Consider the following 16,927-nt stretch of genomic DNA (forward strand, 5'->3'; position numbering starts at 1 on the left):
ACAAGTTGCTACTTTTGGTGAACCATTCTCAAGCACTGGCACCTTTGTGATTGTGTTGATGTAAAGGCCAAGTAGGAAACTACTGCAAAGGGTAAAACCATTTTTGTTTCGCATGGTCCTATCTTCATCAATACGCAGGAAATACATCTGTTCTTCACAAGCTCCACCCCCTTGTATAAGAAGCCAGCTCAGATTCCACTGCAACTGCGGAGGTAGAAATTCTACTTGGGAATGATGTCAGCTTATTTTTGTTCAGGTAAGCAATTAATCCTTGCAACTCCAATACGACTTATTCTGGAGCTATCACCACCTTTTCTTGTGGCCTTTGTAGGTGCAGTAGCAAAGGACTGGACTACCTTTCAATCCCTTCCAGCTTTAAGTCTATAAATCTGGTCCAAAAGCACTTGCCTGTTGTGGGTTGTAGAGCAGGGTTGAAGTTGCCATCTCATCCACAGTGAAGTTCTTCTATCCCTTGTGACAAAGCCTGGCAACAACAGGCTGATAAAGCCAGGAGTGGAATGTAATGTATCATTCAAGTAGCAACAAACCCCGAGAAAGCAAGGACTCATAAATAAGATCGGTTATCTCTTCAACTCTGGTACTTTATTTGAGGCTCTTTTCACAGTGACAGGTGTTGTTACTTGCAGAGAATACCACAGAACTTGTGCATTGTTCCTTCACTTTACCAGCAGTTACAACCACCAAGTCTCACACAGTTTAGGATTCAAGGACAGGATTTCTAACAGGCTTCAAGCACCTCACCGGGGGCAGGGGGAGTAAAAGCTTTGCTCTATTCTGTGTTGGTCAGGCCACATTCGGAGGACATTACATTTTAAGGACAATGACAAACTGAAATGTGTCCAGATGGTGAGGGGTTTGGAAACCAAGTCCTATGAGGAATGGTTGAAAGAATTTAACCTACAGAAAAGACATTTAAGGGGACGTATGACAGCAGTCTTCAAATATCTGAAGAGCTGTCATGCAGAAGTTGGAGCAGACTTTTCCACTGCTCCAGTAGACAGTACTAGAACCAATGGGTGGAAATTGCAGGGAAGCAGATTTTGGTTAAACATTAAAAGAAACTTCCCAGCAGTAAGAGCTGTTTGACAGTAGAACAGACTGTTTTCAGAGGTGGAATTATTTTTCCTTCAAGAGAGGTGCCTTTGGACCCCCAGACTTCTTGTCACACCATCCCAGGTACACTCGCCCTTGCTCGAAGGTACCCATTTCTGCAACCTGGATGCAACCCTTCATCTAATTTCAAAAGCCATCAGTTCAGGCCTTGGACAAGAGCGACTGGCTGTTCCCCTAAATCCCAAATGGACTGGGGGGGGGGGAGTGGAGAAAGCAGGAGAGAGAAATAAATAAATAAATAAATGGGAGGTGGCAGAGAGAGAAAGAGGAAGAGGGTGGAGCGACCCGCCCCCTTTTGCCTCTGGCCCCACCCACTGACAGCATGCAGTCACTGACAGATTACCCCCACCCCCACCGGAGGGGATGTGGCCCTCGACAGAAAAAAGGTTCCCAGCCCCAGCATATATTCTGGCATTACAAAACCAGTTTGGAACAGACAGCTGATTTAACACACTGGACAGAGGGATGCATCCAGACATCTAGAGACAAAAAAAAGATTCAGCAAACTTGCAGCTCCTTCACTCTCAACACCACCTGGCTTCAGAGTGCAGACTGAATACAAAACAGCGTAAGGAGCTATCAAGGAGATAGGAAAGGAAAACACAACTCTGTAAGAGAGAATTGTTCTCTTAATAAGGTTTTTATCTCATCAGGGGAGGTAATTCATGTATTAGAAGCCTAATAATAATAGAAAGCCGAAGACAAGATACCTAAGGTCAGAGAAATTATTTGTCTTAGCAGAAAAGTCATGTCAAGTGACTGAACTGCTTTTCTCCCTCACACACAGCAAAACCTTACAACGGCCAACACCCGGCCAAATTAGCATTAATATTGTGCTCTACAACTGGGGAGGGGGCAAATTCTCTGAGCTCTCAGTGAGTTTTCCATATTTGTACAATCAAACACAAAGCTCTTTCAGCAATTCTTGAAGCTCCCCTCCAGTAGGTCCTTTCTTCCTTAGGGGATAAAGGATTCCATGTCAGAGGCTTCCAGGTAGGCTTGCACGCATAAGCACGCACACCCCTCTCGATTTGTGCAAACAAAGGCTGGGATGTGCAGCTCAAGCCTCTCCACAGCCAGGCTGTGGTCGACCATGGCCCTAGATAACCCGTGTCAGAATCCCAGACCCAGCTCAGGCCGAAAAGAGGAATGCCAGAACACCAACTGCTCCTCAGCTCTGGCTCACAAGCCAGTGCAATGGAGCTGCTATGCTCAAGGGCAGCATATGAACAACTGGGCCATTTTGGGCAGGCAGGCAGGGCGAACGGTGCGCCTCTGCAATGCTGCACATGGACGGCTCCCCTAGGCCTTCCTGAAAGAGGGACACCATCAATAAAGGTCCATTCCTAAAGAGAGGCAGCAGGAGCCACAATCTCTGATCCCTAAATCCAGATGTGTGGGGGCCAACTGGGTTACATGGGAGGCGAGGTAGAATGCTTGTGCTGATCAGTCTGGGCTGTGCCTGAGTCCTGCCTCAAACAAAGACCTGCTGCAATAGCACCCACCAAGGTCAAGCACACAAGACATCCTCTATCTACCCAGCCCGGAGGCCTCCATCACCAAGATCTCATTGCTCCCCTTCATCTGCTCAGCGCTTAACAGGAGCCAGTCTCCACTCCAGAATCTCTTCTTAATGCAAGGCCTAGGCCCTGGAACAGCTGTAGCAGAAATGAGCCTAGGCAGAGGGCATTCCCCCACTACTGGAGAACCAAAGGTGGCTCGGAGATGGAGGATTCCAGTTCAGAAATCACAACTTCGAGACAGGCTGGGGCCCCAGAACCACACCTCTTGGAGCTTTACCAGACGCATGTGCCTCATGGGGAAGTCCTTAGATAACACCAAGATGGCAGAGAAGATTAACTGCAGTGGTGGAAGTTAACCGGTTCCTGTTTTAGGAAAAATGCATTTTAGTCATCAAGGACTGCTAGACTGCTCCCTCCCCCATCACAACTCTGCCTTTCCAGGTGCCCTCCTCCACTCATCACAGATCTGTCCATTGGCAGCAATTAATGGTTTGATCTCAGTGGTCTGCTGGGGTGTTTAATGAATGCTAATGTGACTTGTTACTCCAGGGCCTCTGACACACGTGCACAAAATATTGTGCAACTGCCCATCGAACACATTTCCCAAAGTCATTTCAAGAGAAACTTACTTAGCTGCAATTCCATACTTCTTAATGATTGTGCCCTGGTCCCTGACCCAGATACTGGTGGAGAGAAAACTTCAGATGCAAAGGACACATTTTCCACGTCCCAAAGTGAGTTTTCTTTGGCACAAAACAGACAAAAACAGTACCGTGGATTGAAAAACAGGCATAAATTGCAAAACCTTCCTGATTTGCAATTTCATAGTTAATTTACTACCTGTGGGGCACTGGAAGTGAAACTATTGTTTTCTTCCCTCTTTAGGGAAGCCACCTAGTACTTCTGCCTCACTTCCTCTGTATTTAAGAGGGGTGAAGGTGAGGCAATGGGGGTCAGGGAAAAACTAGCCTCCTGCCATGGCAATGAAGTGGGTGGAACAGGCTATTTGGGTCCTTTTTGCTTCCTAGGAAATAAGACGCATATTGTGCCATGCAACAAAACCTAAGGCGACAGAGCATAAATGGGAGAATGGCTGTGGGTGGGCTGGGGCTGGGGTCCAAAAAGAGGTGAATTACTTTCATGGCACCCATTGCCCTGGCACTGTCTCATCGATGGTGTTTACAAGGCAGGGAAATGGCCCAGTCCAATCACCTCAGGGTCCCAAGGGCATTTCTGTTTACAGTCCCCCTACAAAACCCTTCAACTTTCCTAGCGGCCCAATATCATCCTCCCACTCTGCCAAACTGACCCCCCCCCCCATTTTTCTTCTCAAAAGATCTCTCGCTCCTCCAACCCTTCCATGACTGGCCTCAAGCATGAGCACCAGCCCTGCACCTCACCAGTGTGTCCATTTCACAAAAACACACAGAAATACCAGATGCCTGGACCCCTACACATTTGAAACTAGCTCCAAAATAATTACTCTTAAGAGGATTTGAAGGATTTTTCCCCATCCGTGTCACACGAAGTGATGTACTCCTTTCTCTGGAGGTTTCCTGCTACCTGAGCGTTTCTGTGTCCTGTGCAACACTAGCCCCATCCAGAGGTTTTCACTATATTCATAGCATTTGTAACTTCAGGCAGATCCCTTCTTGCTCACCCACTGATTTCCATGGAGGGCTTAGTTTTTTCAGACCTACATCCTGAGGAATGTGGCCAACAGTGCAGAGACCTCCCCATTACCAGTTACTGTACAAAGAGATATGAACAAGACAGGCAGTGCTATACTTCAGCCCCTCTGGGGTCTCCTCCTCTCTCACATCACCAAGCAGCTCTTGGCCCGGTCTTTGCGGATCTCAGAGTCAGTCAACAAGTCCGTCCGTCCAGGTGCAACCCGCTTCAGCCCTCGCTTTGAGTTGCTGCGCTTGAGGTGTTTGTGAACACGGTTGATGGACGCCAGTGTGGTCACATGGAAAACGTCCCGCACGCTGTTCTCGGACACCTTGGAAGAACACTCCACATACGCCGCAGCACCCAACTGCCGGGCCAGCATGCCGCCCTGTGTGGGGACAATGTGTCGACACATCAGGCCAGAATTCACCCCAGAACCTTTTGCTTTCTTCCCTGGTTCTCATAAGCATTTATTTGTGATCTCTTCTCCTCCCCTCCATTCTGCCAAAGCACTCCTCTCTCTAGAAATATCGCGTCATTGTCACAGCACTACCCCAATACCGAGCCATCATTCCCTGTGAGATGCTCGCCAGCTACCACCTTCCCCAGACACCGCTACCCAGTGTGTTTCTTTTTACATCACAGCCAGCAGTTAATTTTAGCTTCTTTGTTAGCTAGAAGGTGGAGACAGAAGAAACACTTTTAAAAAAACTGAGTGAGGGGGGCTGGCACGTAAGAGGAAGGGTGAGAAGAACACTGGTGTTTGTTTTGCATCTTGACATCCATGATGTATGAACTGCTAGACTGGCACCAAAAACGTATTAAGCCCAGCAATTTAAGCTGTCCCCCGAGAAGCACAAGCAGAGCAATGCAGAGAGCTTCTGCCCTGCATCTGGTACTTTGAGGTATCTGCCTTTGAATGTACAAGTTTGGATCTTTGTCCATCTAGGATGCTGTCCTGGTTGTTTCCTTGGCCATAGGCTGGATTGCAGTACATCTTTAAATAACAGAAAGAATAATTCTAAAAAGTACCATCTACAGCAAACAACAAACTCATATAAAACTGAAGCCATATAACCTATATGGGTTGAGATGGATTCTTCCTGTTTCAGATTCCTGTTTGAGATGGACTCTTCCTGTTTTCAGATTCAGATTTTCAGAAATACGTGGACTGTCTCATTTGCATGCATCGCCTGTAGTGATCTGCTCTGTGGACCTTTTTACTGCCTTGCACTTACATCCTGCTGGGAAGCACTTCAGTGGTTATGGTGCGGTGGGAAGTTAAACATACACATATACACACTGGCACGTTATCTGTAGATTGTCATGTGTTATGACAGGACATGATTTACATGCACTGGACACTTGTCATTTGTGGCAGCGCAGGTGTATGCAAACGTCAGAATCTACACAACTTCACATCCTTGAACCCAAACCCATATCTCTTCCCTGGCTGGTGATTAGTTTTTAAATGGGTCAATGCTGGGAGTCATCAAGTCTGCTCAGATCTACAGCCTTCAACACTAAGGACCTTCCCGTTAATTCAAAGTCTATTTATTATTTATGTCAAATAAGCTCATACTAACTTTAAAAATAAGAGACCTTCTCAAGGCAGTTTACCCCCCCCCCCAAATTAAATAATAATTACATGTAAATGAAAACAGCAACATTGAAATACCATTCCAAAACATATAAAAAATAAAAATATCAGTGACGGTTAATACCATAAAATGTAGGATAAAATGGAGAGGAGGAGTACCATTGGGCTCCTTGGAGGAAAGGCAGGATATAAATGTAACAAATACATAAATAAAATATGGAATATAAACCAGCATCAATTAAAAGCAGACTGAAACATCCAAGTCTTTAAGGCTCATTTAAAAATAGTGAGGGAGGCAGCTGGCAGTATTTCCCATAGCAGGGCATTCCATAAGGATGGGGCCACCGCAGAAAAGGCCCTGTCTCCTGTGCCCGCCAACCTGATAGATCTTACTGGTAGGTATGTGAGCAGGGCCCTTGGTGGTCAATCAGATTCATACAGGCGGTCCTTCAAATAACCTGGTCCCAAGCTGTTTAGGGCTTTAATCAGCACTTTAATTTGGTCCTAGAAACAGACTGTGCACTCTGCACCTGCTGAACGACACTCTTCTTTATTAAACATTTATCTTGGAATCAAACCCCAACACTGACAATAGGGCCCATGGCTTAAACATGGCAAGTCCAAGCTCTGATTAAAAACAAAAGAAAAGACCTGCTCATGTGTGACGGGGATAAGGCGCTGCTTGGAGAGTTCCCGTAAAGTGTTCAGATCAGTGCGCATATCCAGTTTGCAACCCACTAGAACCACCTTGGCACTGGGGCAGAACTCCTGTGTCTCCCCCTGCCACTATAAGAGGAAAGAATGAGAAAATAAAGGAAACAGTTAAGACAGTTGACAAGGGGACTGGCTTGGTCAGCCCCAGCCTCTGCACACTCCCCGCCCCATCACACCATGACTTTCCCCATTCATCTTTTTAAAGCTGCTTTCTGCTGCATCTTGTTTATAAAAGAGCAACAAGGTACCAAGTTGGTAATGTTTTCTATCTGATGCCATCAGCAGCAAAGGAGAAAACCAGCATTCCAGACAAGAGGGACGCAATGCTTGCTGATACGTAGTGCATAAACATCAGGTGCTATGCGTTACAAAATTCAGATTGGAAGATTTCAGGCAGGGATATGTTACTCCTTTAAAGAATTGTATAGCACCTAGTTGCTTAGGCAGTTAAATAAGACATCAGTGGAGGATAGTTTCTGTTGCTCAGTGATGATGACTGATTAATTTGCAGATTATTTATTTATTTCAGAAATCTCTTACCCGCTTCTCATTATAAAATAATCCCAAAGCGAGATACAAACAAGAAATGGCATTGACATAAAACCCATAAGCAAACAAAGGAGAACAGTAACAGATAAATAGCCATTTATATGATGAGGCAAAGAAAAGAGAAAATATTCTCAGGGTGCTTCCAGGCAGATGGTTCCTACAGCTTCCAGTCAAAAGACACTGCAGAGTTATTATCTTTCCTTTCCTAGTAGTGGCGGGGTGGGCGGGGGAGCAATAAGAGGTCATGAGTGTGATGACCCACTATTCACCTCTTACCTCCCCCAAACCTTAATCTGCTGAAGAAAATTAAAGTGGGGTGACACATCAGTGCGTCACACTCTCTCTCCCTGCTTCTTCTTTCCCACTAGGGGGGATACTGGGCGTGCATGATGGCTGCACAGGCTCAGAGCATTCCCCCAGCAGCAGAGATCCCTGGAAGGCAGCAGAGGGGGCAGGGCACTGGCAGGAACGCTTTCCTGCCCACTGTCGTGTACGGCAGCATTTGAGTCTCCTCTGCAGGAGCCAAAAGTAATGTTGGGAACTGGGCATCTGCTGAGGCACCTGTAGCCAATGGAAAGAGCTCCACTTCGAGAGAGAAAAGCCTCCTGTTGCGCAGGCCCAGAAGCGCCCTCCCAGGGTCTGTTCAGCCCAGAGCACAGCAAGAGCAGGAAGCAACCAGGGGGACAGGTGGCGAGACAGACGGCACAGGTCGGGGGGAGGGCAAGGCCAGTGTGGGCTGCGGCTGCCTGTGTGGGGGGTGTTATGCGTAGATGTGGTGCTCTGAATGGGACTGTGTGAACAGGGCGGGTGAGTGCGCGCACGTGAATGCCTTCTGTGTGAATGGGGTATGTGTATGTTCTGCATGTATGGGTGTACACTGTGTGTATGGAGTGTGTGTATGGTTTGTATATATGATGTGTGCGCGTGGTGTCTTCTGTATGGGCAAGATGTGTGTGTGCACGGTTGGTGTGTGGTTGCTGTATGTATGGCTTGTTTCTGTGTATGGTTACTGTGTGTACTGTTTGTGTGTGTGTGGTGCATACTGGGTGCATTTATGGGGGGTGTATGGGGTATGTGTCAGGGGTATGCGTTTATGGTGTGTTGTCTGTGTGAATGGTGTCTGCGTGTGAATAGTGTGTGTATGGTTTGTGCATATGTATATGATTTGGGGGGTGCATGCATGGTATGTGTGCATGTATGCATGTGTATCATTTGTGCATGTGTGCACGACTGCATGCATGTTTGTGCATGGCTGGTGTGTGCATGTGTACGGAGTGTCTGAGTAGGTTGGGGAGGGGTTGCAGTGGGGACGCTTATGCCAAAAGGGGTGGATTTTGGATGCTCTCAGAACTTGCTGCTGGGTTCCAAAGACTGATTTTCTGCGTGGCTCTGAGGATATTATTATCCCACCCCCCACCCTTAAATTCAACTTCTGCATGCATGCTCTCTCAGTGCCCCTTTTACAATAGGTTGCAATGGATCATTAGTTTTTAAAAACAATTAATGATGATGATGAGCATTTCCCTGTGTGGATCCTCCCCCTCCTCACTGTTTTGCAGTTACAATCTTAAAGTCACTTGATTCTTAGTTCAATGGGATTTAGGTTTAAACAAGTGCTTTTGTGTGGCCTCCCCTTCTTTGCATTTATGATCTTAAAGGTTCACGTGCTTCAGCTTCCCCTTTCTGTGACACAGTGATTCAAAAGACAGCTCCACTTCTAGATTCCAGAATTCAGCTTTCTTGGCACAGAATTCGGGTCACCTTGGTGGCTTCCATGAGCTCAGTAGAAAGCAAGTTTATATGACACTGTTTATTCAGAGTCTCAAGTGATTTCTCCTCCCCTCTGGCCTTACAAACTGTGTGAATCCAAAGCTCTGTGGAAATCAAAAGCCAGTTCAAATTTTGCAGGCAGCAGTTACGAGAATTCCCCACCCTCATGTATCCACATCTCAGCCTGCGGGGCAAACACAGCCTTGAAAACCACTCATATTTATTTCAGTATCAAAAAGCTAAATCCTGGTTTCTACTTCACAGTGCCAGAGGAACCTTTCTTGCCATACAAGCCTATGAAATGTGCCCTGGAGGAAAGCGTGAGATGGCTCAGAAGAGAAGTCCTGGAGGACACCATTTGTCTTAAGCACTGCATCAAAAAACTCACACATTTCCACAGAAGCCTCAGGGTGGGCTGCAGCTGAGCCACGCTGGAGGTGAACAGCACGGAGCAAAGATGATGACAAACTATTTGCTGGAACAAACATGACGGCACGCCGACTTTAAAGCACTGCTTAGATTTCTACAAGGCCAGGAATCTACACAAGGTCACTGAGCGGGGATGAGGTGGGTATTCGGGGGAAGGGGTTCCAAGCCCAAAGGCAAGCTCAAGTCCCAGCACCACTTTTCTTTCTTAAAAAAAAAAAAGTTAAGCACCACTCACGCAGTCATAAACACAAACACTTTTGGCAGCAGCCATTCTGATCTAAAAAATGGGAAGCTAAACCTTCCATCTTGCCAGGTGCTTTGGGCCCTTTTGACTATGCGCGGCATGATCTACAGCTGGCGCAAAATATCCCACAGAAAGTTGTGTAAAGCATAGTGTGCAAGAACTAGGCCTCTTATTCCTGCCAAGCAGCAAATTGCACATGGTGTCACAGTTCTGTTTGCAGTTGCTTGTTTTTGCATGTGGATGGCATCCTCTAGATAACAGCATTTGCCTGCAAGTTGTCAAACACAAGCATGAGGACTAGAGATGTTCCGCTTTGAACCACCACAAGCCGAAATTCCCAGGAATACAAGTTCCACAAATGACACTATATCAGAATACTCCCAACCTCACAAACACATTTTAGCTAGCTCACCTTTTTAAGGACACTATCCAGGGTCTCAGGACGGCTAATGTCGAAACAGATGAGAACAGCGTCTGAATCAGGATAGGCAAGGGGGCGCACGTTGTCATAGTACGTTGAGCCTGCATGAGGAAGACACATACCTTAGCTTTGTCTTGGAACGAAACATGGCATTTAACCTTTAACTCAGAATTACTTCTGCATTATTCAGATATGCAAAGGTAATTCCAAACAGATGAACTTACACCTTAGGAGCTCACACAAAGTTGACAAATTTTTAAAATTAATATCTGGAGATTCTGAATTTTTAAATTTGATTTTAAAGAACTAAATCTTAAAATCTTGTTGATAAATGTTACCAGTAAATGATAAGCATTAATGTGTCTATATCTTGTTTTGGATTGGATAGTTTTAAAAACTTCTAAATCCAACATGAATGAGAAAGCTTTACTAATTTAAGAGATGTATATCAAATTCAGAGAATATTTAAATGTATGTATTTATTTAATTTATTTCATCTCTATACCACCCAACAGCCGTAGCTCTCTAGGCAATTCACAAAAACTAACACCACAAAGTGCTGCATAAAATAATATAAAATATGAAAGCTTAAGACCAAAATATAACAGTACAACAGAATAAACTGAATAAAACCTAGCAGCAATGCAGAGAGTTAAAATACAGATTTAAAACAACAAAGCGAAAAGGAAGCTAAAATCCTAAAATACTGGGAGAATAAAAAGGGCTTCACCTGGAACCCGAAGGAATACAACATAGGCACCAGGTGAATCTTTCTAGGGAGCTAATTCCACAGCCAGGGTGCCACAGCAGAAAAGGCCCTTTTCCTGGTAGCCACCCACCTCACTTCCTTTGACAGGGACTCACAGAGAAGGACTGCTGAGGATGATCTTAGGGTCTGGGCAGGCACATATGGGAGGAGGCGATCCTTCAGATAACCTGGCCTCAACCCGCTAAGGGCTTTGAATGTTAATACTAGCACTTCGAATCAGGCCTGGAAATGGACTGACAGCCAGTGCAGATGGAAAAGTACTGGCGTAATATGAGCTCGCAGGCCAGTCCCTGTTAACAATCTTGCTGCCCTATTTTGGACCAGCTGAAGTTTCCGGACCATTTTCAAAGGCAGCTCCACATATAACACATTGCAGTAATCCAGAGGAGAAGTTATCAGAGCATGGATAACTGTAGCTAGGCTATCACTGTCCAGATAAGGGTGTAGTTGGTGTATCAGCCTAAGCTGATAAAAAGTGTTCTGTGCCACTGAGTCCACCTGTGCCTCAAGTGACAGTTCTGGGTCCAAGAGCAACCCCAAACTACGAACCTGATCCTTTAGGGGGAGTGCACTACCCTCCAGAACAGGTTGAATATCACCTAGCCAGGCAGATGAACCACCCACTAACAGTACCTCCATTTTGTCTGGATTGAGTTTCAGTTTATTGGCTCTCATCCAGTCCATTACTGTGCCCAGGCACTGATTCAGAACAGCCACTGCCTCACCTGGGTTTGATGAAAAAGAGAGGTAGAGCTGGGTGTCATCCACATATTGATGGCACCTCAGCCCACACCTCCGGATAACCTCCCCCAGCAGTTTCATGTAGATGTTGAACAGTGCAGGGGATAAAACAGAGCCCCGTGGAACCCCATGGCATAATTGCCAAGTCACAGAGCAATAATCCCCCAGCACCACTTTCTGGAATTGGCCATCCAGACAGGAGTGGAACCACTGCAGTGCAGTACTTCCAAATCCCAACCCAGACAACCTATCCAGAAGGATACCAGAGTCGATGATATTGAAAGCTGCTGAGAGGTCCAGGAGAATCAACAGGGTCGCACTCCTCCTGTCCCTCTCCCACAGGGTCATCACACAGGGCAACCAAGGCAGTTTCCATTCCAAAACCAGGCCTGAAGCCTGATTGTAATGGATCTAGATAATCCGTTTCATTCAAGAGTGCCTGGACTTGTCCTGCAACCAACCCACTCAAGCAACTACCCAGGAAGGGGATGTTGGCCACCCACCAATAGCTGTTAACATCCTCTGGGTCCAGGTTAGGCTTTTTCAGGAGTGGCCTGATTATTGCCTCTTTTAATGAGGCTGGCACCACTCCCTCTCTCAAGGAGGAATTTACAACCTCCTGGACCCAGCCAGATATCCCCTCCTTGTTTGACATAATAATAGGTGGTCGACCGGACTTGGCCAAGCACCTTGTTCGCATCCTCAGGCCTCAATAACTTGAAACTCATCTAATAAGACTGGACCAGATGGTGCTCTGGATGCCTCTACTATTGGAACTGCATTAAATGTGGTGTCCAATTCATGACAAATCTGAGTGACTTAATCTTCAAAGTGCCATGCAAACTCATCACAGCATGCTACCAAGGGTTCCACAATCTCCCTGGCCCAGAATGTTGCAGGCTATGAACCACTTGGAAAAGCTCCGCTGGATAACACTGAGAAGATGTAATGATGGTGGAGAACACTCACTGCCAGAGTAGGCTCGATAATGAGCTCTAACCTGTGTTCGGTTAGACTCAGCACAAGTTTCCCTCCACCTGTGTTCTAGCCGTCTCCCCTCTTGCTTCATTGCCCTCAGCTCGAGTGTACACCAAGGAGCTGGCTGCACTCTGCTCAGGGGGAGAGGGCGCTTGGGTGTGATCATGTCAACTACCCGAGTCATCTCTACTTTCCACACAGCGATCTGGGCTTCGACAGGGGCATCAGCCACACCAGCAGGAAAATCCCCCAGAGCCCTCTAGAATCCATTCGGCTCTGGAGCAGACCATTTTAATAGGTCCTCCACCCTCACAGAGGGGAAAGGCTGCTGAGAGTCTAAACCTCAGTAGGAAGTGATCTGACCAGGACAAGGGGACAGATGTTAATTCCCCCACTCTGAGATCACCATCCTCCTGCCCAGTCAAGAAGGCCAGATCAAGCGTGTCCTTTTACATGTGTTGGGTCAATGACATGTTGGGACAGCCAGCACCATGGTTGTCATGGTGGCCATGAAGTCCTGAGCTGCCCTGGATACAGCAGCCTCAGTATGGAAGTTGAGAGCCCCCAGGACCATCATCCTAGGGGTCCTCAACACCAAGTCCGAGATCACCTCTGTCAGCTCAGGCAGGGAGTCTGATGGGCAGCAGGGTGGGCGGTACACCAACGGAATCCTTAATCTGCCCCAGGTACCCAACACAAGGTACAGACACTCAAGATCTGCACTCGAATGAACAGGAAGCCTAGAGAGGGAGCTGGAATTCCTATAGAACATGGTCGCTCCCCCTCCCTGACCCTTGAGTCGGTGTTGGTGCTCCACCGAGTACCCAGGAGGGCACAGCTGGGAGAGAGTAATCCCTTTATTTATTTAATTAAATAAAATTTAATTCTTTTGCCTGTAAATTTGCTTGAGTATTTCCCCTTCCAATTAATTTCATCTCTTTTAGGTGAGGCTACCAAGCCAAGTCCTAATTCAGTGTAGTTGCAGATGTCATGCACCAAGGTACAAACTATTTGCTCTGAAGCAGCAAGAACCGGAGGCAATGTGGTGCAGTTGACCTTGTATCTGGATGAACTAAGGTGTTACGAGAGTTCAGCTACCCTAACACCATTCGTGTTTTAAAATATGGGCCTAGTCACCTGCACCTGTCCTGCCAAAACAGTTCAGGAATAAGCCAAGAATCAGAATTACACACCCACATGAACAGTGAAAGCTAGTCACAATTTCCTTCCTGCCTAGGTTCCCCAAAGTCCTGGAAGATATAAAGAAAGAACAGTAGTTGTGAGAGTGTCCAGACTGCCTTTTTTGCTACCGTCAGCCCCACATTTGGGAATGGGGGGGGGGGGGGCTCACAAATCCTACATTTTGAAAGATCTTTTGCCCCTCTCCCTAGTTCCAAGTCCCACCTATACAACAGACATAGTGGATGGCCTTGAGCAAGTTACTGACTCCCCATCTGTAAATGGGAACAAGAATTGGTCTTACAGGGTTGCAAAAACAATTATAACAATGATTGAATAATGCTTTGCACCACATTCAACATACTAGGTAAGTCATTCATAGTAGCCATAGACTGGAAGACAGGGGAAGAACAGCCCTTCTGTCTAGAATGATGGCAGGCAGCCTGGAGCAGATCCACCCACCTTCTTTTCAGCACATGGAAGAGGTGCCAGCATGCAATGCAGAGGCCATTGATTAACAGGCTGCAATGATAGATTCTGCCCAGTTGGATCCAGCAGTGACACACATTAGACATTCTTCTCCAATGCAGATGGGAGCATGAAGTGTTTTGACCTCTCAATGTTTCAATTTGGGGCATGAAATTCCCTCCCACCCCATAACGTGCAGTGCGACTTGCCTGTGTCCTGCCTTGCGACACTGTTTGGCATTTCCCCACCCCACTCCTCCTCACTGGCTGCCACTGACAGGGGTGGCTGAATGCAGAATGTTATGGCATTAGGGTACGGGTCAGCTGTCCTTGATATTACAAACAGGGCAGGGGGGAGTCAACAAGTGGCTGCTGTTTAGGGGAACAACTGTGTGTTCATCGTAATGTCTCGTTCTGCTGATACAAAAATTAGGCAGTGCTCTCCCAAAACTGGCTGCCATGCCAGTGTTCCAGCTCAGCCAAATCATTGCCTTCCTGCTAGGCCAAGGCCCTCAATAAATGACAGAAGCCCTTTCCACCCAAAATAGAGGCAATCCCCCCTCTTTTCTAGGAAATAGTACAGTTCCTTACACAGGGACAATGGCTTAGTCCAGTTCAGAGAGGCGGAAATTACAGGTAGAATGCAATGGTGCTCTACTGCTTGCGGCCAGCACTGCTGGTTCCCAGTGCACGTGCGGCCAGCACCTACTGCCAAATGACCAGAATCACACGTCTCTGGAAGGGGCAGGTCGCACCTTCCAGAAATGAGCATTTCCAATTGTCTGGGGGCTTGCCCCTGGAAGCACTACATTGCTGCGGCTGGCGGGAATTGGCAGCGCTGACCAGCAGTGGTAAGGCACTGCTGGATCCTGCCTTGGATGCCCACACCCACTCTTGGCACCTTGCAGCAATTAGCTATGCCACAACCTGACCACAGCGGCAAAGGTGCCAGATTAGCTGAGATACACACTGCAGCCTGCCAAGTTCACAAAATCCAAGATCACAGAGGAGAGGGCGGGACTCAAGAAGCCACCTATTCTGACAAATCCCCTGCGGCACGGCAGAATCAGCCCCACACAACTCAATCCAGATCTCAGCATGCCACCAGCAAGTGGGTTGTGCCTCTCAAGGGATCGCCACATCCATCGCTTTCTTTCATTTTTCATGTTCGAACCTGAATCCTGGCAGAGCCCAAGGCTTGAAGACGTGTGGATGGGTGATGGGGGCAAGAGTGAGGCTTAGTGTCAAAGCAAGCAGCGCAGCCCTGTTGAGCACAGGCCTGATACCCACCCGCAAACGCACAATGCGAGGCTGATACAGAAAGATACCCCAGTTGCTCTTGCAGTGGCTCACCTCTACAGTGCAGTGCACAATGACTGAAGCGTCACCAGCAGGGCACTATTATTTATCTGGCTGGCCCCAACTGTCTCCCTCATCCCTCAGAAGGAGGCAAGTGGTGCCAGACTCAAAAGGCCATCCACTGCTTGCAGGGTGGCGCTGCAGCTTCTCCTAGTGAAGGGGAGAACTCAAGACATCTACTGCAAGATGGAGAGGATGCCTGCAGGGAGGCCTGTAGGCCTTCCACCACATTAGCCCCTCCAGAACAGAACAGCCTAGTGCTCATACTGTCTCCCTATAGCAGCTTCCTATCTGGCCTCATTGGTTCCTCCACTCTCATCCTAGCACAAACAAAAGAACATGGAAGGTAAAGAAAAGCTGGCATGTAGCAGCCAAAAACCACCACGCCACTCTTCCTCCAGCTGGACTGCTCTTTCTACTAGAGCACAGCCCTCGAGCTGGATCTTACCAGAAAGTCAACTGCTCTAAAACCATGAGGACTCGGTTCCATCAAAATGGAGGCCATAACCCATGTCAAAACCAAGGCTCCTTGCTGATCCACCCTCAAGCACCTGAGCTCCTAAAACATGTAGCTGGCTCCAAAGAATTGGATCCCGCCCCCTCAACCACCAGTCCTACTGCTGCCTACTAATTCTCATTTCAATGGCACATCACAATTCTTATATTTTACCCCCACAACAGAGAGTTAGGCTGACAGAGAATGACATGCCCACAGGCACTTGGTATGAGCTACAAGAAACAGACCTGTGATTTGAGCCAATATAGCACTTCACTTCCTAGCTAGGGGAAAGAGGGGTGTCATGACTCACACTTGCTTCAACACGGAGCTCTTGGAAGGCCTCCCTCCTGCCATGTGTGGCGGCTGCTCTTTGTTAGGCCAAGGGAAAGGCACTGCACACATCCAGGGTGCTTCTAGACAGCGGGCTCCTAGCACTACCAGTCAGAAGGCACTGTGCATCTACCCTGCCTTTTCTTCCTTAACAGATTTCCCACAGTAAGAAAAAAAGATGGCAGAAGCAGTGGGAAAACACAGGAGGGCTATGACAACAGCCCCTAGACTCCCTGTATAGTTCTGTGAATGAGGCCAGGCGATGGCATGATAACAGCCCTGTCTGGCAACACGCTCAGCCACACTGTTGTTTCACATATTTTAAGAGGACAGACCTACCACTAAAAACAAATTTAAGGGATAGCACTGAATTGAGTTCCCCTCCCCGAAACCCTATCAAAATCCCACAATCTAACCACTGTGCCACACTGCACCATTTCAAAATTGACAGCACACACCCAGATCTTCTTCAGTCCTCCTTCCTTAGTCTTCAGCATTCCACCCTCAGGTGGAAGGGGAGGCACCATCCTGTTGCAAGATTACCCTCAAC

At 47.3% G+C, this 16,927-nt stretch overlaps 1 protein-coding gene across 2 annotated transcripts in view; it reads right to left on the reverse strand.

The window, feature by feature from the left end:
* Positions 1-581: 581 nt before the first annotated feature.
* Positions 582-16,927, reverse strand: part of RND2 (Rho family GTPase 2) — a 32,623-nt gene continuing 16,277 nt past the window's right edge. The window contains exons 3-5 of one of the 2 annotated variants that reach the window (XM_084857296.1): positions 10,047-10,156; positions 6,580-6,714; positions 582-4,716 (exon numbers count right to left, since the gene is read on the reverse strand). In XM_084857296.1, coding sequence (XP_084713422.1) covers positions 4,474-4,716; positions 6,580-6,714; positions 10,047-10,156 — 488 coding nt within the window. In that variant the 3' untranslated portion in view covers positions 582-4,473. The remainder of the gene's footprint in view (positions 4,717-6,579; positions 6,715-10,046; positions 10,157-16,927) is intronic. The other variant, XM_084857297.1, reaches the window with a different exon arrangement.

This window comes from Heloderma suspectum, chromosome 5 (assembly GCF_057233095.1).
Source record: "Heloderma suspectum isolate Gila_16-S chromosome 5, 16-S_ref, whole genome shotgun sequence".
In the NCBI taxonomy this organism is placed as follows: Eukaryota; Metazoa; Chordata; class Lepidosauria; order Squamata; family Helodermatidae; genus Heloderma; species Heloderma suspectum.